Consider the following 25,234-nt stretch of genomic DNA (forward strand, 5'->3'; position numbering starts at 1 on the left):
TGAACTAGAGTGGCAGCACAACACCACAGTAGTTATGATGGTGGTACAGTGAACTAGAGTGGCAACACGACACCACAGTAGTGATGGTACAGTGAACTAGAGCGGCAGCCCAACACCACAGTAGTGATGGTGGTGGTACAGTGAACTAGAGTGGCAGCACAACACCAAAGTAGTGATGGTACAGTGAATTGGAGTGTCAGTACAACACCACAGTAGTGATGGAACAGTGAACTAGAGTGGCAGCACAACACCACAGTGGTGATGGTGGTGGTACAGTGAACTAGAGTGGCAGCACAACACCACAGCAGTGATGGTGGTGGTACACTGAACTAGAGTGGCAGCACAACACCCCAGTAGTGATGGTGGTGGTACAGTGAACTAGAGTGGCAACACAACACCCCAGTAGTGATGGTACAGTGAACTAGAGTGGCGGCACAACACCACAGTAGTGATGGTACAGTGAACTAGAGTGGCAGCACAACACCACAGTAGTGATTGTGGTGGTACAGTGAACTAGAGTGGCAGCACAACACCACAGTAGTGATGGTGATGGTGGTACAGTGAACTAGAGTGGCAGCACAACACGACAGTAGTGATGGTAGTGGTACAGTGAACTAGAGTGGCAGCCCAACACCACAGTAGTGATGGTGATGGTACAGTGAACTAGAGTGGCAGCACAACACCACAGTAGTTATGGTGATGGTGGTTCAGTGAACTTGAGTGGCAGCACAACACAACAGTAGTGATGGTGGTGGTACAGTGAACTAGAGTGGCAGCACGACACCACAATAGTGATGGTACAGTGAACTAGAGCGGCAGCACAATACCACAGTAGTGATGGTGGTGGTACAGTGAACTAGAGTGGCACCACAACACCACAGTAGTTATGGTGTTGGTACAGTGAACTAGAGTGGCAGCACAACACCACAGTAGTTATGATGGTGGTACAGTGAACTAGAGTGGCAGCACGACACCACAGTAGTGATGGTACAGTGACCTAGAGCGGCAGCCCAACACCACAGTAGTGATGGTGGTGGTACAGTGAACTAGAGTGGCAGCACAACACCAAAGTAGTGATGGTACAGTGAATTAGAGTGTCAGTACAACACCACAGTAGTGATGGAACAGTGAACTAGAGTGGCAGCACAACACCACAGTGGTGATGGTGGTGGTACAGTGAACTAGAGTGGCAGCACAACACCACAGTAGTGATGGTGATGGTACAGTGAACTAGAGTGGCAGCACAACACCACAGTAGTGATGGTACAGTGAATTAGAGTGGCAGTACAACACCACAATAGTGATTGGTACAGTGAACTAGAGTGGCAGCACAACACCACAGTGGTGGTGGTGGTACAGTGAACTAGAGTGGCAGCACAACACCACAGTAGTGATGGTGATGGTACAGTGAACTAGAGTAGCAGCACAACACCACAGTAGTGATGGTGGTGGTACAGTGAACTAGAGTGGCAGCACAACACCACAGTAGTGATGGTGATGGTACAGTGAACTAGAGTAGCAGCACAACACCACAGTAGTGATGGTGGTGGTACAGTGAACTAGAGTGGCAGCACAACACCACAGTAGTGATGGTACAGTGAATTAGAGTGGCAGTACAACACCACAGTAGTGATGGTACAGTGAACTAGAGTGGCAGCACAACACCACAGTGGTGATGGTGGTGGTACAGTGAACTAGAGTAGCAGCACAACACCACAGTAGTGATGGTGGTGGTACAGTGAACTAGAGTGGCAGCACAACACCACAGTAATTATGGTACAGTGAATTAGAGTGGCAGTACAACACCACAGTAGTGATGGTACAGTGACCTAGAGTGGCAGCACAACACCACAGTGGTGGTGGTGGTACAGTGAACTAGAGTGGCAGCACAACACCACAGTAGTGATGGTGATGGTACAGTGAACTAGAGTAGCAGCACAACACCACAGTAGTGATGGTGGTGGTACAGTGAACTAGAGTGGCAGCACAACACCACAGTAGTGATGGTGATGGTACAGTGAACTAGAGTAGCAGCACAACACCACAGTAGTGATGGTGGTGGTACAGTGAACTAGAGTGGCAGCACAACACCACAGTAGTGATGGTACAGTGAATTAGAGTGGCAGTACAACACCACAGTAGTGATGGTACAGTGAACTAGAGTGGCAGCACAACACCACAGTGGTGATGGTGGTGGTACAGTGAACTAGAGTGGCAGCACAACACCACAGTAGTGATGGTGATGGTACAGTGAACTAGAGTAGCAGCACAACACCACAGTAGTGATGGTGGTGGTACAGTGAACTAGAGTGGCAGCACAACACCACAGTAGTGATGGTACAGTGAATTAGAGTGGCAGTACAACACCACAGTAGTGATGGTACAGTGAACTAGAGTGGCAGCACAACACCACAGTGGTGATGGTGGTGGTACAGTGAACTAGAGTGGCAGCACAACACCACAGTAGTGATGGTGATGGTACAGTGAACTAGAGTAGCAGCACAACACCACAGTAGTGATGGTGGTGGTACAGTGAACTAGAGTGGCAGCACAACACCACAGTGGTGATGGTGGTGGTACAGTGAACTAGAGTGGCAGCACAACACCACAGTAGAGATGGTGGTGGTACAGTGAACTAGAGTGGTAGCACAACACCACAGTAGTGATAGTACAGTGAACTAGAGTGGCAGCACAACACCACAATAGTGATAGGTGGTGGTACAGTGAATTAGAGTGGCAGCACAACACCATAGTAGTGATGGTACAGTGAACTTGAGTGGCAGCACAACACCACAGTAGTGATGGTACAGTGAACTAGAGTGGCAGCACAACACCACAGTAGTGATGGTGATGGTACAGTGAACTAGAGTGGCAGCACAACACCACAGTCCACCACAGTCACCTCCGTAATGTCACTGTGGTTGACTGCTGCCCTCACCACATCCAGGCCGCTCACCACATCACCGAAGACATTTCGCAACTGGTAACCATCCTGGAGGTCCCTGGTGGTGATGACGAACTGGGCACTCCTGGGATCCCCCGGCCCCCACCTGGCGCGCACAGCTCCTGCCCAGCCTGACCTCCGGTAGTGCCCCTGGAGGTCAGGCAGCAGTGGGGCTCCTCCCTTACCATCATTACTCTCGTAGTCTCCGCCCACCACCCTCTCATCCGACTGACCCTTGTACCACACCTGCAACAGTTTAGTGTTGCGGTAGGTGTGGCCCCGCTGGCCCGTACACAACAACACAAACTGTCTGGCCAGCGGAGTGTCAGGGGTCAACCGGATGGTCACCCGCCCTCTTGTTGACCCCGCCCACCCGAGGTCAAGGAACGCCAGGGTGCAGGAGGGCTCCAGCACGCCCACAACCTCACTCTCCTGCAGAAAATTAAATAAATCATGCTGATAACTGTACAACAAAATGTTATCATATTAGTTATGATAACTCAGTAAATCAGTAATGTCAGTAAGACTAGTGGGTGTAATAAAGTAACCTGGAGGGTGTGAGCGTCGGCAGGCGTGGGCTGACGCAGGAGTGGGTGGAGGTACAGCTGTCCGTCTTGTAGAGTTATCCTGGCGGAGCGGCGGCCATCTTGGTCTTCCTGGACGGCCAACACCCGGCCAGCCTCCACCAGCCTCTTGACGGGCTCCCTCATCCTGCGGAGGTCCTCAACCTGTGGACAGTGTCAGCCCCATTATCACCTGTAGTCAGTGCCAGCCCCATTATGACCTGTGGTCAGTGTCAACCCCATTATCACCTGTGGTCAGTGTCAGCCCCATTATCACCAGTGGACAGTGTCTGCCCCATTATCACCAGTGGATAGTGTCTGCCCCATTATCACCTGTGGTCAGTGTCAGCCCCATTATCACCTGTGGACAGTGTCAGCCCCATTATCACCTGAGGACAGTGTCAGCCCCGTTATCAAATGTGGTCAGTTTCAGCTCCATTATCACCTGTGGTCAGTGACAGCCCCATTATGCTGGACCTGTAGCTCCAGCCCCCCTCTACTGGCAGGGGGGTTGGTGCTGGACCTGTAGCTCCAGCCCCCCTCTACTGGCTGGGGGTTGGTTCTGGACCTGTAGCTCCAGCCCCCCTCTACTGGCAGGGTGTTGGTGATAGACTTGTAGCTCATGCCCCCCCCCCTCTACTGGCAGGGGGTTGGTGCTGAACCTGTAGCTCCAGCCCCCCTCTACTGGCAGGGGGTTGTGCTGGACCTGTAGCTCCAGCCCCCCCTCTACTGGCAGGGGGTTGTGCTGGACCTGTAGCTTCAGTCCCCCTCTACTGGCAGGGAGGTTGGTGCTGGATCTGAAGCTCCGGCCCCCCCTCTACTAGCAGGGGGTTGTGCTGGACCTGTAGCTTTCACCCCCCTCTACTGGCAGGGGGGTTGGTGATGAACCTGTAGCTCCAGTCCCCGTCTACTGACAGGAGGTTGGTGTTGGACCTGTAGCTCCAGCCCCCCTCTACTAGCAGGGGTTGGTGCTGGACCTGTAGCTCCAGCCCCCCTCTACTGACAGGGGGTTGGCGATTGACCTGTAGCTCCAGCCCCCCTCTACTGGCAGGGGGTTGGTGCTGGACCTGTAGCTCCAGTCCATCTCTACTGGCAGGGGGTTGATGTTGGACCTGTAGCTCCTGCCCCCTCTTATGGCAGGAGGTTGATGCTGGACCTGTAGCTCATGCCCCCCCTCTACTGGCAGGGGGTTGGTGCTCTACCTGTAGCTCCAGCCCCCCCTCTACTGGCAGGGCTTGGTGCTGGACCTGTAGCTCCAGCCCCCCCTCTACTGGCTGGGGTGTTGGTGCTGGACCTGTAGCTCCAGCCCCCACTCTACTGGTAGGGGGTTTGTGCTGGACCTGTAGCTCCAGCCCCGCTCTACTGGCAGGGGGTTGGTGCTGGACTTGTAGCTCCAGCCCCCTCTACTGGCTGGGGGTTTGTGCTGGACCTGTAGCTCCAACCCTCCTCTACTGGCAGGGGGTTGATGTTGGACCTGTAGCTCCTGCCCCCCTCTTATGGCAGGAGGTTGATGCTGGACCTGTAGCTTCAGCCTCCCCTCTACTGGCAGGGGATTGGTGCTGGACCTGTTGCTTAAGCCCCCTCTATTGGCAGGGGTTTGGTGCTGGACCTGTAGCTCCAGCCCCCTCTGCTGGCAGTGGGGTTGGTGATGGACCTGTAGTTCCAGCCCCCCTCTACTGGCCGGGGGTTGGTGCTGGACCTGTAGTTCCAGCCCACTCTACTGGAACAGGGTTGGTGCTGGACCTGTAGTTCCAGCCCCGTCTACTGGCCGGGGGTTGGTGCTGAACCTGTAGTTCCAGCCCACTCTACTGGCAGGGGGTTGGTACTGGACCTGTAGCTCCAGCCCCCCTCTACTGAAAGGGGGGTTAGTGCTGGACCTGTAGCTCCAGCCCCGCTCTACTGGCAGGAGGTTGGTGCTAGACCTGTAGCTCCAGCCCCCAACTACTGGCAGGGGGTTGGTTCTGGACCTGTAGCTCCAGCCTCCTCTACTGGCAGGGGGTTGGTGCTGGACCTGTAGCTCTAGCCCCCCCCCTCTATTGGCAGGGGGTTGGTGCTGGACATGTAGCTCCAGCCCCCTCTAATGGCAGAGGGTTGGTGCTGGACCTATTGCTCTAGCCCCCCACCTATACTGACAGGGGGTTAGCAATTGACCTGTAGCTCCTGCCACCTTCTAATGGCAGGGGGTTGGTGCTGGAACTGTATCTCCTGCCCTCCTCTACTGGCAGGGGGTTGGTGGTGGACTTGTAGCTCCAGCTCCCCTCAACTGGCAGGGGGTTGATGCCAGACCTCTAGCTCTAGGCGTCCTCTACTGGCAGGGGGTTAGTGACGGACCTGTAGCTCCAGCCCCGCTCTACTGGCAGGAGGTTGGTGCTAGACCTGTAGCTCCAGTCCCCCTCTACTGGCAGGGGGTTGGTGCTGAACCTGTAGCTCCAGTCCCCCTCTACTGGCAGGGGGTTGGTGCTGAACCTGTAGCTCCAGCCCCCCTCTACTGGCAGGGGGTTGGTGCTGGACCTGTAGCTCCAGCCCTCCTCTACTGGCAGGGGGTTGGTGCTGGACCTGTAGCTCTAGCCCCCCTCTACTGGCAGGGGGTTGGTGCTGGACCTGTAGCTCCAGCCTCCTCTACTGGCAGGGGGTTGGTGCTGGACTGGTAACTCCAGCCCCCCTCTACTGGCAGGGGGTTGGTGCTGGACCTGTAGCTCCAGTCCCCCTCTACTGGCAGGGGGTTGGTGCTGAACCTGTAGCTCCAGCCCCCCTCTACTGGCAGGGGGTTGGTGCTGGACCTGTAGCTCCAGCCCCCCTCTACTGGCAGGGGGTTGGTGCTGGACTGGTAACTCCAGCCTCCTCTACTGGCAGGGGGTTGGTGCTGGACCTGTAGCTCCAGATCATCAGCAGTCATCAGGATTTTAAAGACCAGCTAATGAAAATAGAACACTGCTTGGAAAACCTCACAAATCCAGCCCCGAACATCATTTTGCTTGGGGACTTCAACCTACGTCACCTGAAATGGAAGCACCTAGCTAATACAGTAATATCAGAAAGAATACCAAGAAGTAGCCTAAATGAACAGGCAAATGCAAATGACCTTCTACGGATGTGCGACAGGTTTGCCTTAAACCAGCAAATTGTAGAACCAGCTAGGAAGGAGAACATGCTGGACGTTATTTTCACTAATAATTATGAATTGATCAGGGATATAATGATTACAAATACCTGTTACTCAGATCACAACAATTCATTGAAGTGCTGACAACCATAGGGAATAAACCTTCAAAACCAGTCCAGATTCCCAGTGGAGGAGATTTCAGCAAATTCAACTTCAATAATAAACAGATAAACTGGGAACAAATAAACCAAGACTTCACAGAAATAAGCTGGGAAGAACATCTAGAAAATGCAAACCTGAACCAGTGCCTGGAAAAAATAAGCTCAGTAGCACTAGAAATATGGTCAAACCACATACCCCTAAGAAAAAAAAGAGGAAGAGATGCAGATTGAAACAGGAACGTCGTTCCCTCTATAGGCGAAGAAAACGAACCGCAGAACAACTTGAGAGTCGCACCCTATCTCAAGAACGGTGAAGAAGGTTAGGTAGTGAAATACAAACAATTGAACTAAAGCTACATGAATTATACAAAACCCAGGAGAGGCAAAGAGAGGAAAAGGCCAACAGTGAAATAGAGAGAAATCCGAAATATTTTTTCTCCTATGCAAAATCAAGATAAAAAACTACATCTAGTATCGGGACCCTGTGAAAGGGAGATGGAACTTTCACCGATGACAACAAAGAAATGAGCGAGCTACTGAGGAAGCAGTACGACTGTTTTCAGTGAGCCATTAAACACACTAAAGATTGATAACCCAAATGAATTTTTCATGGATACGATACCAACATCAAATCATATATCAGACGTCACCCTATCCCCACTGGATTTTGAAGAAGCCATAAGCAGTATGCCTATGCACTCTGCACCAGGCCCGGATTCTTGGAACTCCATATTCATCAAGAACTGTAAAAAACCACTATCACAGGCCCTTCACGTTCTTTGGAGACAAAGCCTAGATACTGGCGTTATCCCTGACATACTAAAAAACAGCAGAGATAGCACCACTTCATAAAGGAGGAAATAAGGCCACTTCATAAAGGAGGAAATAAGGTCACTTCATAAAGGAGGAAATAAGGCAGAGGCAAAAAATTACAGACCGATAGCACTAACATCGCACATCATAAAAATCTTTGAGAGAGTGCTAAGAAGTAAGATCACAAAATACATGGAATCACAGCATCTCCATAACCCCGGACAACATGGTTTCAGAACAGGGTGCTCTTGCCTGTCGCAGTTGCTGGACCACTATGATATGGCATTAGATGCCATGGAAGATAAACAAAATGCTGATGTAATTTACACAGATTTCGTAAAAGCCTTTGACAAATGTGACCATGGTGTTATTGCACATGAAATGCTTTCAAAAGGAAAAACTGGAAAAATAGGCAGATGGATCTACTGTAATTTCCTGACTAACAGAACCCAATGTGTAATAGTCAACAAAATAAAATACCATCCATCAACTGTAAAGAGTTCAGTCCCCCAGGGTACTGTGCTTGCTCCAGTACTTTTTCTCATCCTCATATCGGATATAGACAAGGACACAATCTATAGTACTGTATCATCCTTTGCAGATGACACTAGGATTTTCATGAGAGCAGATAACATAGAGAACACGGCAAACTTCCAATCAGATGTAAATTAGGTCTTTCTATGGGCTACAGAAAATAATACGGTGTTTAACGAAGATAAGTTCCAGCTCATGCGCTATGGAAAAAATGAAAAATATAAAAACAGAAACCACGTACAAAATGCAGTCAAATCATAACATAGAACGAAAAGGCAATGTAAAGTATTTGGATGTACTCACTTCGGAAGACCTTACCTTTAAAGAACACAATAAAGTAGCCGTCACAACTGCAAGAAAAATGACAGGTTGGGTAATAAGAACCTTTCACACTAGAGATGCTATACCGATGATGATACTTTTTAAGACGCATGTGCTCTCTAGAGTGGAGTACTGCTGCACAATGACAGCCCCTTTCAAAGCTGGAGAAATAGCTGACCTGGAGAGTGTGAAGAAATCCTTTACTGCTAGAATCCACTCAATAAAACATCTAAACTACTGGGACCGACTAAAGAGGCTAAATCTGTATTCTCTTGAGCGCAGGCAGGAGAGATACATAATTATCTATTTTCAGTTGCATATAGTCCTGGGGACCATTCAGGCTTGTTCGCATAATAATTTATACGTGGAAAATATTAGAGGAGCTGGACCCAAACCTGTGTATAGAAATATCTTCACATGAGACCAGAAGACATGGCAGGATGTGCAGAATACCCCCATTGAAAAGCAGAGGTGCAACAGGTACTCTGAGAGAGAATTCTATCAACATCAGAGGCCCAAGACTGTTCAACACGCTTCAGCTACACATAAGGGGCATAACTGGCTGACCCCTTACAGTGTTCAAGAGAGAACTGGATAAGCACCTCCATAGGATACCTGATCAACCAGGCTGTGATTCATATGTCAGGCTGCGAGCAGCCGCGTCAGTCTGATTGACCAGTCCAGCAACGAGGAGGCCTGGTCGACGACCGGGCCGCGGGGACGCTAAGCCCCGGAAAAAACTCCAAGGTAACTCCAGCCCCCTTCTACAGCCAGGGGTGTTGGTGCTGGACCTGTAGCTCCAGCCTCGTTTACTGGCAGGGGGTTGGTGCTGGACATGTAGCTCTAGCCCCCCCCCCCATCTACTGGCAGGGGGTTGGTGCGGGACATGTAGCTCCAGCCCCCCATCTAATGGCCGGGGGGTTGATGCTGGACCTATAGCTGCCACCCCCACTCTACTGGCAGGGGGTTGGTGCTGGACCTGTAGCTCTAGCCCCTCCCCTCTACTGGCAGGGGGTTGGTGATGGATCTGTAGCTCCAGCTTCCCTCTACTAGCAGTGGGTTGATGCCAGACCTGTAGCTTAAGGCCCCCTCTACTAGCAGGGGGTTAGTACTTGACTTGTAGCTCCAACCCCCCTCTACTGGCAGGGGGTGTTGGTACTGGACTTGTAGCTCCAGCCCCCCTCTACTGGCAGGAGGCTGGTGCTGGACCTGTAGCTCCAGCCCTCATCTACTGGCAGTGGGTTGGTGGTGGACCTGAAGCTCCAGCTTCCCTCTACTGGCAGGGGGATGATGTCAGACCTGTAGCTTAAGGCCCCCTCTACTAGCAGGGGGTTGGTGCTGGACCTGTAGCTCTAGCCTCTCCCCTCTAATAGCAGGGGGCTGGTGGTGGACCTGTAACTCCAGCTTCCCTCTACTGGCAGGGGGTTGATGCCAGACCTGTAGCTTAAGGCCCCCTCTACTAGCAGGGGGTTGGTGCTTGACCTGAAGCTCCAGATCCCCCCCTCTACGGGCAGGGGGTTGGTGCTGGACCTGTAGCTCCAGCTCCCCCCCTCTACGGGCAGGGGGTTGGTGCTGGACCTGTAGCTCCAGCTCCCCCCCTCTACGGGCAGGGGGTTGGTGCTGGACCTGTAGCTCCAATCCCCCTCTACTGGCAAGGGGTTGGTGCTGGACCAATACCTCCAGCCCCCTCTACTGTCAGGGGGTTGGTGCTGGACCTGTAGCTCCAGATCCCCTCTACTGGCAGGGGGTGGGTGCTAGACCTGTAGCTCTAGCTCCCCCATGTACTGACAGGGGGTTAGCAAATGACCTGTAGCTCCTGCCCCATTCTAATGGCAGGGGGTTGGTGCTGGACCTGTAGCTCCAGCTCCCCTCGACTGGCAGGGGATTTGGTGCTGGACCTATAGCTCTAGCCCCTCCCCTCTACTGGCAGGGGGTTGGTGGTGGACTTGTAGCTCCAGCTTCCCTCTACTGGCAGGAGGTTGATGCCAGACCTGTAGCTTAAGGCCCCCTCTACTAGCAGGGGGCTGGTGCTGGACCTGAAGCTCCAGCCCCCTTCTACTGGCACGGGGCTGGTGCTGGACATGTAGCTCCAGCTCACCTCTACTGGCAGGGGGTTGGTACTTGACCTGTAGCTCCAACCCCCCTCTACTGGCAGGGGGTGTTGGTACTGGACCTGTAGCTCCAGCCCCCCTCTACTGGCAGGGGGCCGGTGCTGGACTTGTAGCGCCAGCCCTCCTCTACTGGCAGGGGGTTGATGTTGGACCTGTAGCTCCAGCCCCCCCTCTACTGGCAGGGGGGTTGGTGCTGGACCTGTAGCTCCAGCCCCCCCCCCTCTACTGGCAGGGGGGGTTGGTGCTGGATCTGTAGCTCCAGCCCCCCCCCTCTACTGGCAGGGGGCTGGTGCTGGACCTAAAGCTCCAGCCCCCCTCTACTGGCAGGGGTTTGGTGCTGGCCTTGTAGCTCTAGCCTCCCTTTACTGGCAGGTGGTTGGTCCTGGACTTGTAGCTCCAGCCTTCCCTCTACTCTCAGGGGGTTGGTGCTGGACCAGTAGCTCCAGCCCCCCCTCTACTGGCAGGGGGTTGGTTCTGGACCTGTAGCTCCAGCCCCCCCTCTGCTGGCAGGGGGTTGGTGCTGGACCTATAGCTACAGCCTCCCCCCTCTACTGGCAGGGGGGGGTTATGTGCTGGACCTGTAGCTCCAGCCTCCCCTCTACTGGCAGGGGGGGTTGGTGCTGGACCAGTAGCTCCAGCCCCCCCCCTCTACTGGCAGGGGGTTGGTGCTGAACCTGTAGCTCCAGCACCTGTACTGGCAGGGGGTTGGTCCTGGACCTGTAGCTCCAGCACCCCCCTCTACTGGCAGGGGGTTGGTCCTGGACCTGTAGCTCCAGCCCCCCTCTACTGGCAGGGGGTTGGTGCTGAACCTGTAGCTCCAGCCCCCCTCTACTGGCAGGGGGTTGGTCCGGGACCTGTAGCTCCAGCCCCCCTCTACTGGCAGGGGGTTGGTGCTGGATCTGTAGCTCCAGCCCCACTCTACTGGCAGGGGGTTGGTGCTAGACCTGTAGCTCAAGCCCCCCCCCCCTGTACTGGTAGGGGATTGGTGCTGGACCTGTAGCTCCAGCCCCCTCTACTGGCAGGGGGGTTGGTGCTGTCATTGTTTGGGAGTTTGTTGGCAGTTTCAAGGCTTCAGTCTCTTCGAACCCATCAGTGGTCTGTTTTGGTTCACTGTCTTCCTGGATGCTTTCCCGGTTGGTTGGTGGAGTGTCACCCGCTCTCTGTGCCTCTGTGAGGGGGGCCAGGATCCTGGGTTCAATAGAGGATCACGGGTTCAATCACCATGCAGGCCAAAAATGGATCCCATGTTTCCTTTCACCTGATGGGCCTGTTCACCTACCAGAATATATTTATCCAGGAGTTAGACAACTATTTTAGATTGTATGTTAAGGAAAGTCAGTAGTTGACCTTGGGGAACCCCAATAAACCTAAGAACAGGCTTCTTCTCCTCAAAATGCAACTCAATATCTTGTGATATGACCTATGAGAGAAAATAAAAAACTTACTGTTAATTGCTTCTGGGGGATCTCTCCAGTGATTTCCTGAACTTTATTCATGATGCTGAAAGCTGAGTCTCCCAGGTGTACGGGGTCAGCTGTGGCACCTGTCTCTGTGGTCGTCATCTCCAGGGCCTCCCTGATGGTCTCCTGCACCTGTCATTACCAACACAAACATTAATGTGGAACTTGGACTATAATGAAGCATCAGGCTCTGAGTAAAGTAACTGGACTATAATGAAGCATCAGGCTCTGAGTAAAGTAACTGGACTATAATGAAGCATCAGATTGAGTAAAGTAATTTGACATTATAAGTAATGTTTCTCTACACTGACCACAGTGTAGAGAAACACCAAGATGACAGTTGACTTTATTAATAAAAATGTTTCAGGTGTTAGAGCAAAACGTTTCCTATACATAAAGTCAACTCTGATCTTGATGTGTCTCCATGTCAAAAGTGTTTATATAGAGGCAATACTACACTCAGTTGGGTGAGAACAATGTGACCTTCAGCAGCGTACCTTCACTGAGGTGTGGACAGTCTTGACATCTGGGAAGAGTTCCTGGCATTTCTGGAGCCAATCTTCAATCTTCATGCTGCACTCACCAGCTGTGTCTATGGTTGTGCCAACCTCCTGTGGGGTGTTGACTGTGTCGAGGTTCCCCAACATGGCCTGCAGCTGAGTCTTCCCTTCCTCTCCTTGTGTTGTCATATCCACCACACTGGTATCCTCCAGTTCCAAGAGCTTCATTGCTGACTTGTTCTGCTCTACCAGAGCATAGAGTCTGTCCTGGAGCTGGAGGTGCTGAGTCTTCCAGTCCCCCAGCTGCCCCTGGTACTCCCCCAGCTGGGACAGTACCTCTTCACAGCTAGTAATGAGGCTGCTGATGATGCTCTTCTGCTCCTGCACCAGGGAACGTAACTTCTTACTAATGCCTCTGGCGGGACCTTCATAAGGTTTTGCTGGCACTGCTTCCTCAGTTGTTAGCTGGATATTTTTGAGTTTCCTAACAAAAGCCTCCACAGCATAGTTAATTGGGAACTGAGTAGCAGCTGTGGCAACGTGCTCGGCACGGCAGCTGGGGCAGGTCAGCTGACCATTCTTGATAGCATTGTCAATACACTGGGAGCAGAATGTGTGGCCGCATAGCAGTGTGCGAGGGCGTAGCTGATTGTCATCATAATCGTTAAAACACACTGAACATTCCTCTGGTTTGTTATCCTGTGGATAAAATATTTGGTAAATCTATATGTATTTACAACAACAAAAAATATTACAGTACTGCACAATATTTCCTGATAAAAATTACATAATATTTTCATAATTTCTTTGTACAGAGGAACCTCGGTATTTGCACTACTCTCAATTCGCACTGCTAACTGGCCACTGAGGCCGAGGTGTGCAGATAACGGCGGAGAGCCGCAACCAGACCCAACACATGATGTACTCCCAGCCTGATCAACCAAGCATCAATGTTCCAAGGACCCCCTCCAGAAAGCCGCTGTCTCAATCTCCACCAGAAAAGAAATAGACGGCTGCAACTGAACAAACCGACCACCAAGACTGAAAGAGCAAAACCCCTGCGCAGGAGAGCATGAAGCCCACCAACCCGACCCCCAGAGGTCAATGCCAACAGAAACAGAACCTTGGAAAACAATCTTGAACTGAAGGGGCCACCACAAACCGAGGAAAAGAGGGCAAAAGAGAGCACCCAGTCCAAGGACCAAGACGGTTCCGGCAGTGCATGAGCTGGCCAGAGGTGAAACTATACATGAGAAAGCTTGCAGAATGGGGCGGAAATGACATCCACCCTAAGCACAAGCTGGAGCGGCTCCGCCAGCGCTGCAAGATAAGAGGCGACAGTAATAAGCATCAAATGATGGTCATGAAAAAGCCAAGAAAGAAAGGACAAAACAACCCGAACAGAAATAGAAGACAGCCTACAAAGAGAGAGGAAATGGCGAAAAGAACACCAGGAAACTTCATATTGTCGCCGAGACGAAGCTCGCAGGTGAGACACCTTCAATGAACCCACCTGATCACCATACAAGTGGTGATACACCCACGCCAAAAAGACCAGACACGAAGAGCAAAGGAGTAGACCAAACCAGCCATGTGCCAGACCATCCCGATGGTAGTAACTTTCCCAAAACTGCTCAATTCATACATATATGATTGAGGGTCTAGCGAACAATTTGAAATGCCCCATGAGGGATAGGAGCAGCTATAGTCAAGCCGACCCCGAATGTAAACAGATACCACCTGGGGAAAAAATCCAGCGTAGGCCGCCATTGACTACAGGCCTCAGTTGCCCGACAGAGACCATGGCGAGCACATCACGTTCCACCAACCGACCCCGCTCAGTAAAGTGTACATAGCGGCCTTTGAGTGAGGATGAAATTAATCAGAATTTTTTCCTGGATGGTGATGAACCTGATATTGACTACTCTGAGTGAACACGCTGGTGCCACGAGGGCTAGGCCTAGCTCCTCACCCATGCCTCCCCGCCCGCAATTGACACCACTTCATGCCAATCCACATAGTTCATGTGTTACTTTGTCAGATTTTTATGTTTTGGTCGACAATTCGGAGAGAGGTGAATCATTTTCTGGTTTTAGTGATTTAGAATCAGAAAATAGTTTTGCTGCCGCTGGTGCCAGTGGAGTGTGTGGTGTTGCCAAGCAACATTTTGTTGTGTCAGCAGCATCTAGTCCAACCATGCGGCACCGCATGGCACCAGATGGGGACACTGACGAACAAAGCCCCTCAACATCAACTAATTTCCCATCAACGTCCCTTCCCACCCGTACTGTTTCTAGACGGGCTTTAATTCCTGGTCCATGGATTCCTCGCCGTGGTGCCGCTGTTGCCTCTCGAAAGACACCAGGTGTATATGTGTAGAGTGATGTGACAGATTTTGTTCCAGAAATTACTGCCTTTGACAATTCAGATGTTGGGGTTACAGACCTTTTCCCTGATACAGGTGACGATATGTTTGAAATGGACAACTTTACTGCATATTTTGATGAGCCGCTCATGCAACATATTGTTCAGGAAATGAACAAATATGCAGCTGATCTCATTCGTGAGGAGTTATCCGATTTTTCACGATTACAACGATGGAAAGATACAACTTTAGGTGAAATGTATGTGCTTTTGGCACTGTGTATGTTGATGAAGCATTGTGTCAAACATGTACTCGACCATTATTGGTGCAAAGACCAGACTGTTCCAACACCTATTGTTCGGGAAATATGTCTCGAGACAGATTTGCGATACTCCTCATGTGTCTTCATTTTGCAAGTAATGAAAACTAAACTGAAAATGATAGACTTTGGAAGGTGAGGCACATCCTGAATGAACTTGTTGGAGAGTACAGTGATTTCTATGTACCAGCTCACAAGATGGTGACTGACGAATCCCTTGTGCTTTTTAACCCTTAAACTGCCCAAAACTGCATATAAAGTTTTGAGTAACTGACACAAAAGTGCGCAACACTGCAACATATGAACTGCAAGTGCAGTTTTGGTGTACTTCGCAAGATTTAAATGGCAGCGGATACACAGGGTTCACATCACCTTCCTCAGGGCTCTTGTAAACAGATGCCATTTAAAAAAATCGTGGGCAACATTCCCGGGTGTGAGAGCCACAGTACTGAGTGAGCCACCAAGGCTGGTGCACGCAGCATGAGCTCACAGCATTGCTGTTCAGCTTGTGACCACAGTATCACATAAAAATGCTAAAAATATATGTAACTGGTATTATTTAGAGATGATAGTATTACAGAAGATCCCTGACTGTGATATAAATGACTAGGATTCTGATAACAGCAGGATTGTTGTGATAATTTGCGCTATACTGTGTGAGGAGTAATGTTGAGGGTAGGAGGGCTGTAGCGTAGTCTGCCGAATCTATGCGGCCACCTATTGCTCTTTGCACTTACTATATACCCTCTTAGTGGTTTGCTATGGTGAACAAATCATGTGATACTTATATATAATGTCTGTATTTAGTGAATTAAAGCACAAACAATATGGTGGGAGGAGGCTGTGGGCGAGTCAGGTGAGGTGAGGGAGGGAGTGGCTGCCTGATGTGCCGGCCAGTCCTTGCTGCCTTTTGACTCGGCATACCAACTTAGTGGTTCGTTATGCTGAACAAAAATGTAGATACAGTGGTACCTCGAATAACGAATTTAATCCGTTCCGGCACCGTGATCGTCATGTGAAACGGACGTCATACAAAACGAATGTCCCTTTTGACAATAATGGAAATCAAATTAATCCGTTCTACCACCGAAAAACATCAATATGATATTCGATGTTTTAAATAATGGAGCAGCCTACCTTACATTCACTGAACAAACCTTCATGACATTTTTCTTTTTTCAAATGTGTTCAATATGTCTTTTTCATTTCTCTTATAGCAAAAGGTTCGTTCGGTGTTCGGCAGGTAGGCTGCTCCATGTTTCTTAAGCTGCTAAGAGGTCCTCAGGAGATTTACACAAAAAAAAAATAAAAAAAATAATTTCGTCTTCTAAAAATGTTAATTTGTGTTCCCTGAGCACAGGAAAAATAAAAAATAAATCGTAGGTGACATATTTTGGCCACAGTTGGCCGAGAAAGTCTGGCAAAATGTGGGCGTTGACAGAGCGGTCGTGAGTGGCGGTCAGCGTCACCTGAGCTGTCAGGCAAGAGTTGCCAAAGATATTATTACCTAATTATTTCAATGTTTCTGATTGATTTTTTTTTTTTTTTTTTTGCAGTAATATTATTCAATAATGTATAGTGTGATAGATTTATATAATAAAAGGGGTGAATCATCGCTATACTCAAAAGTATGGTACTGCAAAGTATTAGTGATTCAATTATTATGTTCATAAAACAATAAACAAAAAGTTTTACTGTTATTATACTTTAGACATAGGTTATATATAGGTATCTGCATGTTTTGTTCACCATAACAAACCACTAAGTTGGTATTATGAGTCGAAAAGCAACGAGGAGTGACCGCCACACACCAGCCAGTTACTCATTGCCATTCCCTCAACAAAGCCTCACTCACCCACTTTCTCCTCCCACCATCCTGCTTTTTATTTTATTCACTATATACAGACGTTATATATATAAGTATCACATGTTTTGTTCAACACATCTGTACAACTAAGCTGATATATGTAGTTCAGGCACTAAGAGACGTCGCTACACAAAGTCAGCTGGAGGCTGCATCCCTCACTCATTCAAGGTCAGACGCACTAAAATTTCTCTCCCAACAATACCGTTTGTGGTGTTATTACACTATATACAGACGTTATATATAAGTATCTACAAGTTTTGTTCAACACAACTGTACAACTAAGCTGGTATAGTTAGTTCAGGCACTAAGAGACGTTGCTACACACAGTCAGCTGGCGGCTACCTCCCTCACTCATTCAAGGTCAGGGGCACTAAAATTTCTCTCACAACAATACTGTTTGCAGTGTTATTACACTATATACACACATTATATATAAGTATCTACATTTGTGTTCACCATAGAGAACCACTGAGCTGGTATGGTGAATGCAGACAATAACAGGTGGCCACACAATCAGAAAACGATGCTACTGTATCTCCCTCTGTCCCTCAGCATTACTCCTCTCACAGTGCTAATTATCACAACAATCCTGCTATTATCACAATCCTGGTCATTTTTATCACAGCCAGGGGTCATCTGTAATACTGTCATCGCTAAATAATAGCAGTTACATATTTATTTTGACATTTTTAGGCGATGCTGTGGTCACAAGCTGAACAGCAATGCTGTTAGCTCATGCTGCGTGCGCCAGACTTGGTTGCTCCAACAGTACTGTGGCTCTCACACCGGAGAATATTGCCCATGATTTTTTTTAAACATGGTGTCTGTTTACAAGAGCCCTGAGGAAGCTAATGTGAACCCTGTGTAGCCGCGGGCCATTTGAATCGTACCAGGCACCCTATGGCGTTTATATACACCATGCGCACCGTGGGACATGTTACTCATGGTGTATATACTGTATAGCCATGCCCAGTTTAAGGGTTACATAAAAGGAAAAAAAAAAAATTAAATTTTTTGAAAAACAAAACATATGTCACAAAGGTTCGTGCTGTGGTTGCCAGGTAGGCTGCTCCATGTTTCTTTAATAAAAAAAAATAAAAAAAAATTGAAAAACGGACAAATGCCATAAAGATTCGTTCAGTGTTTGTCGGGTAGGCTGCTCCATTATAGCAATCTTTCTTTTTTCAAATTTGTTCCATTTGTTTTGTATTTTTCATTTGTCTCAATAATGGAACAGCCTACCCGACAAACACTGAACGAACCTTTATGGCATTTGTCCGTTTTTCAATTTTTTTCAATGTATTTTTTTTTTATTTAGGAAACATGGAGCAGCCTACCTGGCGACCACCGAAAGAACCTTTTTGACATTAGTTGTTTTTCAAAAAAATTAATTTCTTTTGTTCTACAAAAAAGTCATTGCTTTGCAACATCTCAGCAGTCACCCCTTTATATCCCAGCATCAGTAGCATCTTTAAACAAAAATAACATAATTTATTTGCATCATCGGAGGCATCCGAGAATGTGCAAGAAGCAGCGCGGCCCCACCACGTGGTGTCGTCGTTATTCAAACGAGCGGTCGCCATCCGAGGCGAATTGTCAGCAATTGGGCTGTTCGTTACGCAAAATGAGGCGATCGTTATTCGAGGTACCACTGTACTTATATATAATGTGTATATATAGTGTAATAACACCAAAAAGGAGTGTTAGGAGATGCCATTTTGGTGAGGGAGGTGGTGACATCTGCATGAGTTGTCATGCTGTGTAAGGGTAGCCACTATGCTCTTTGGGCATTATACCAGCTTACATGAACAGTTATGATGAACAAAACATGTAGATACTTATATGTAATGTGTGTGTATATAATGTAATAATACCACAAACAGTATACTTAAAGGAGGAATGTTAGTGCATCTGGCCTTGAACCATTGAGGGAGGGAGGGAGGGAGGGAACATCAGTTGTGTGTGGCCACCTGTTACTGTCTGCAGTCACCATACAAGATTAGTGGTTCACTCTGGTGAACACAAATATAGATACTAATATATAATGTGCATATACAGTACAGTATATTGAAATAACAGCAAAAGAAGTGTTGGGAGAAGCCAATTTGGTGAGGGAGGTGGCGTCATCTTCCTGACTTGTCATGCTGTGTAAGGGTGGCCACTATGCTCTTTGTGCACTATACCAGCTTAGATGAGCAGTTATGGTGAACAAAACATGTAGATAATTATATATAATGTCTATATGTAGTGAATAAAAGCAAAAACAGTATGGTGGGAGGAGGATGTTGACGAGTGAGGAATTTTTGAGGGAGGGAGTGGTAGCAAGTGACTAGATGGCCCCTCCGTGCTGCTTTTTGACTCAATATTGTCATGAGAATCTCTCATAAAAGGAGATTTAGGCCTGTTCCATCATCACCTATTCTACCACATCACTCCTGCATTATCAAGAATTTACAGAAAGAGCAACAACTACTACTTTTCAGACAACTAGACAGTAGTCTACTCCTCCCTACACTCCAATGCCCATCACCCCATCGCACATGCTGGCTGGGAGTTCCCTCCATCGGCCGGGAAGAAACGCAATGGTAGTTTGTGTGAGCCGGCCTCCAATTATCGAAGACATCAGCGCCACCTACTTTGGTCCACCTCCCATATAAATAGAACCAGCAACTACCAAGATTCAGAATACTCCTCCATGCTCAACTGCCTGGATCTGCTAACATAAATCTCTGTGTGGTAGTAGATTTACGCAGCCTGGCCTATAGTATTCCTGCACCATTTTATTGATTGTACTTTAACGTAACATTAATTTGTCTGTTTGTTTTTTGTATTTTGCTCACTGTAAATAAGCCAAATTTTTAAACTACTGTATTTTTATTTATGTAAATTGATTAAAGTAGTTTTTCATAGTAAAGTATTTAATTTTTTTCTCTCTATGTTTTATCCTGCAGTTACCTGTGTGAAGTCAATAAGCAGTCTATTTTATTTTTACGTTTTTTGCTTTATGTGACCAGCATTCCATTTGCCCTATAGAGACTGCGCTAACAACCATTTTCACATCACAATATCAAAACATGCAGATACTTATATATAATCTGTGAATATATAGTGTAATAACCACAAAAGTATTTTTTATTGTTTTATGAACATAATAATTGAATCCATAATATGGACACCATAATTTTGAGTACAGCGGTGATTCACACATTTTGTTATATAAATATATCACACTACACATTACTGAATAATATTTCTGCAAAAAACTAAGAAAAAATCAGATACATTGAAATAATTAGGTAATTATATCTATGTGGAAACTCCCGCCAAACAGCTGGGGCGAAGCAGACCTCGTCTGGCGCCTGTTCTGTCAACGCCTCTTTTTTGCCAGACTTCCCCGCCCTATTGCAGCCAAAATATGCCACTTACGATTTTTTAATATTTTTCCCATGATCATGTAACACAAATTAACAGGTCTATAAGAGTTAAGTTTAATTAATTTATTATGCACCCCATACCTATCTTATGCGTGGTAGTGGAAAGGATTACAGAGGTACATAATGGGCTCAAGGATTGAACCCCACATTTAATTTAGCTAAGCAAGTTACAATATTGATGAGCTAGTTACAAAATTCAGTATAAGTCATCACATTATCAATGGGTTTGAGATCAACCACAAGTACAGTTTGTAAATTAAGCAACTGGCACATGTGGAGAGCTAGTGTTACAATTGATATGTTTGTCCTGCACACCGCCCCCATCCAGTGGGCAGCGGTGGATAGGTTACAATCACTTAGTTACTACCTACATTTAGCAAACTGGGGATATTTAGCTAAAATTTCTGGTAGCAGATCATTTTGAATGAAATATTTACACATCGTTGGAATATTTGTTATTGAATTATCTCTGAATCCACGTATCTTTTCGCACTCCATCGCATAGTGACAGGGTGTGTGCAAATAATTTTGTTGTCACTGTTTACATTTGGTCAGGTCTACATCAGCAGATAATGAGAATTCCGAGAGATACTTGTAATCGAGTCTAAGCTGAGCAGTAGTAACATCTAGAAGTCTACTGATTTTATTGGATGAACCGTAGATGTGTGGCTCCTTTTGCATGATAGTATGATGATAGATGGAATTATTGGTGTCGATTTCACTTTGCCTCAGATCTACAAGATATTGTTGAAGTTTTTGGTGCACTACTGCTCTCATATTGCTCAGTGACAATCCAAGGTTACACTCAACGTCTCCTTTAAAGGCAAATTCATTGGGTAACTCATCAGCTCTATCATGCATTCGGAGGCCAACATGAGATAAAGACCACATGAAACTGACTGTTACCATCATTAATAATTTTCTTGTATTTGTCTCTAGCTTCAGACACGAGCATGTTACAATTACATCTTAAAGAGTTGAGAGCAATTAAGGATAAGGAGTCACTAACAATTAATATACCAAGTTTGGAAACTTGTACACATTTCAGTGCAAGGAGCATGGCAAATAATTCGGTCTGAAGGGTAGAGGCCTAGTTGTTTATACAGACTCCCCACACAAAATATAAGCCATCGCCCATTGTCTGGACAACTGCACTTCCAGCTGTACCCATGGTGCGGTGTAGGAAACCATCAGTGTATATGATTTGAGAGAGAGAATGCTCTGTGGACAGAGCATCAATATGGCTTAAGGCGTTGAGCTTTGCCTCAAGACAAAGATTGGGCTGATCTCAAATTTGCTTCTGGAGTGGAAAGGGTCTAATCTCCCACAGTGCTGGAAAGTGCCGTTGTTGTCTCTCTTGGTACAAATGATAAATCTGGTACATTCTGAGTTCAGTTCCAGTTTTAGTTATCCATTTGGAACAATGCTGACCTTCAATAAAGAAATTCTGGAGGGCTTCTGTGCAAGGGTTAGGATGAGTTAGCCTAAGCACTTTTATACAAATTTGACAGTTAATTCCAGTAAAATGATCACCAACACTCGGAATATTAAGTTTCTTTCTCATGTTAAGTATCTTTGTGGTACGAGGGCAGCCAAGGATTATCCTCAAGGCTTCGTTCTGCAATTTTTCAAGCCCTCCAAGCTTACTTTCAGGCATCAAAGCAAGCAGAGGTGCAGCATAATCCACTAAAGATCTGATGTATTCAAGGTACATCATTTTGACAATTCTGACATTGGCACCATAGCCTGAGTGATAACCTGCAACAGCCTTGAGAGCTCGGAGCCTTTCTTTATACTGACGACAGAGTCTGAATACAACAGGACCATACAGTGGTACCTCAAGGCCAAGGTATTTGAATCTGTTTACATAGTCAAGCTGGGAGCTATCAGACAGTTGCATCTTGTGAACAGCTCCTCCCTGCCTGGGTGGGCGATACTAAATCGGTTTATAAGAACAAAAAAAAAAATTGGATTTTTTTTACCCACCTGTGGGTTTCAAAGGCCAAATAGTTCGTAGCAGCTTGGAGAATAACCCTTAAACCGCTAACTGTTATACATAAAATATATGTATAAATATATTTTAAGCCTAAATCTTAAAATTGCATATAGCACACATTTTGCCTCAAATACATACATGGTATGTATTTGAGGCCTCGTAGCCTGGTGGAGCGGCCTCGTAGCCTGGTGGATAGCGCGCAGAACTCGTAATTCTGTGGCGCGGGTTCGATTCCCGCACGAGGTAGAAACAAATGGGCAAAGTTTCTTTCACCCTGAATGCCCCTGTTACTTAGCAGTAAATAGGTACCTGGGAGTTAGTCAGCTGTCATGGGCTGCTTCCTGGGGGTAGAGGCCTGGTCGAGGACCGGGCCGCGGGGACACTAAAGCCCCGAAATCATCTCAAGATAACCTCAAGATATGGTAATCACTCATTTGCTGTTGCTAAAAGTTTAGTGTCTCCTCTATGGCTGCCCTAAACATTCAGATACTGGATGGTGATGTTGCCAAGCAATGGTCATCATTTTCTTACAAAGGCCCTAGAAGGAAAGTGAGGGACTCTGGATTCTTTTTTCAAGATGGGGGATGATTACTGGAGGTCTGAAGAAGCAGATGTGAGCTCTATGTGTGTGTAGGACTATTTTAAATATGCAAATCATATATATATGATTTGCACCATTTTGTGACAGTTACTCAAATCATATATGTATGATTTGCGCTGTTTAAAGGTTAAAGGACGTCTTGTCTTCAAGCAGTATATTCCCTCCAAACGCCACAGATTTGGATTGAAATTTTTTGTACTCTGTGACTGTGAAACAGGAATTGTGTTACACATGATAATGTATTCACCTAGTTCTGCTTGTGGGGGCTGAGCTATGCTCTTTGGCCCGCCTCTCAACTGTCAATCAACTATTACTAACTACAGTACTATTTTTTTTCCCCACACACACCCCACAGGGCATTCAGGGTGAAAGAAACTTTGCCCATTTGTTTCTGCCTGGACTGGGAATCGAATCCAGGCCACAGAATTATGAGTCCTGCACGCAGTCTGCTCAGCTACCAGACCCCCAGTGTATACGGATATATGTATATGTATATGGGTACAAATGTAGATATTCCTGCTATTGACCAACATGGCTTCTTGGGTAGTGTTGTAAAGGTACTGCTTGCACCATAACTGAACAAGGGGCCACATATTATACACAGATAACTATTATACCTGTTCCTTGCTAGCTAGGTTCTTGCTTGATAATAGAACTGTTGTGTGTGGCACAGTGAAGACAAAACGAAGGGAAATGCCAGTGTTTGACACTGCTATGCAGGTTGGTGATTGCCAGCTAAGAAAAACTGGTGCAATGCTTTCAGTGTGGTGGGAGGACGGGCATGAAGTGAACATGTTGACCACCGTTCACGATGGTACAATGGTGGACAGTGGCAAGGTGAACAAAACCACAAAACAACCATTATACAAACCAGACTGTTTTGGATTATAACATCAACATGTGTTTGGTGGATAAATGTGATATGATGGTAGGGGGGGGGCAGTGGAATGTGTACGTAAAACAGGGAAGTGGACCAAGATGATGTTTTTCCACCTTGTTGATGTAATAATGCTGAACAGTTACAATATGTATCTTGTCAAAACAGGTGGTAAACGAAATTTCCGTGCGTTCAGTTTTACTGTAGTGACACATGTTATGATCTCAGCCTGCAGGAGAAACGAGTCTCCCTCCTTGAGAGTTATTCGTCAAGCCTGACCTGATTAGAAGGTCTAGCAAATATTGAGGTGATAACGCATATGTAAAATAGTTGCTTGGATATGTATAACAATTTGAGATTATGGGCAATGAAGAAGAAAACAGATAAATGACTGGCTAGGAGATGTGGACATTTTGCTGGAGGCGTGAGGCTCGCTTCTGAAGGGGCTTTGACCTCACTTGAGTGCCAGACATCGCAGGGAGAAAGCCGCGCTCCGTTGAGCTCCCGTCAGAAGGGATCCCCTAGTGATATATCTCGAAGAGAAGAGAAGTGTGTAGACGTACCAGCTGTGGAATCGAGCTGGGGACGTGTGGTCTCAAGTCGTGGGCGATAATTAGTGAATATTAAGCCGCCCGGAGGCATTATTGTGGGCCGTGGAGCGCCCTGACCAAGCCTCGTCAGAGGAAGAAGCGCCATCGACCAGACGATCTGTGGTAAGCACGATATACGCCAGTTCATAGTGATTGCTTGTAGTTGGTCGTGTGCCCAGCGACAGTAGCGATGTTTATTTATAAGTTAGACATGTTTTAATAAGGCAGAAGGCCTGGAATAAGAGAGTGGAGAGGGAGGAACACGGAGCGACGTCCATCCCCTCTGAGCGCTGGCGGGCGACTGAGGGAGCCTGGCTCCTGACGGAGGAAGACCCTCCCAGCGAGTGAGGACCGCCGCCAGGCGAGGTGGAGTATGGACCCGCCCAAAACGGGGGAGTCCACTCTCACTGTATGTAGAGAACAGATAGAGGTTTGAGGCAAGCATATTGTGTGGTTATTTTTTGTTTATGTGTTAAAGGGGAACATTTTATTGGAGTGTCGATGGGTTGCAGGTTTGTCTTTGGGGAAGAAGTTGCTGAGAACTTCGAAGCCAGCCTAGATGAAGTAATTGATGAGACTCCAAGGTAGTGAAGCAGAGGACCTCGAGCTGTGAGGAGAAGCAGTGAAGAGGAGTGTCACGTGCTTCTGTAGAGGTGGTGTAGCAGCCAAGAGAGC

At 47.5% G+C, this 25,234-nt stretch overlaps 1 protein-coding gene across 1 annotated transcript in view; it reads right to left on the reverse strand.

The window, feature by feature from the left end:
• Positions 1-2,723: 2,723 nt before the first annotated feature.
• Positions 2,724-25,234, reverse strand: part of LOC138373252 (uncharacterized) — a 50,827-nt gene continuing 28,316 nt past the window's right edge. The window contains exons 3-6 of the mRNA XM_069339293.1: positions 12,508-13,209; positions 11,996-12,142; positions 3,493-3,672; positions 2,724-3,376 (exon numbers count right to left, since the gene is read on the reverse strand). Coding sequence (XP_069195394.1) covers positions 2,864-3,376; positions 3,493-3,672; positions 11,996-12,142; positions 12,508-13,209 — 1,542 coding nt within the window. The 3' untranslated portion in view covers positions 2,724-2,863. The remainder of the gene's footprint in view (positions 3,377-3,492; positions 3,673-11,995; positions 12,143-12,507; positions 13,210-25,234) is intronic.

This window comes from Procambarus clarkii, chromosome 41 (assembly GCF_040958095.1).
Source record: "Procambarus clarkii isolate CNS0578487 chromosome 41, FALCON_Pclarkii_2.0, whole genome shotgun sequence".
NCBI lineage: Eukaryota > Metazoa > Arthropoda > Malacostraca > Decapoda > Cambaridae > Procambarus > Procambarus clarkii.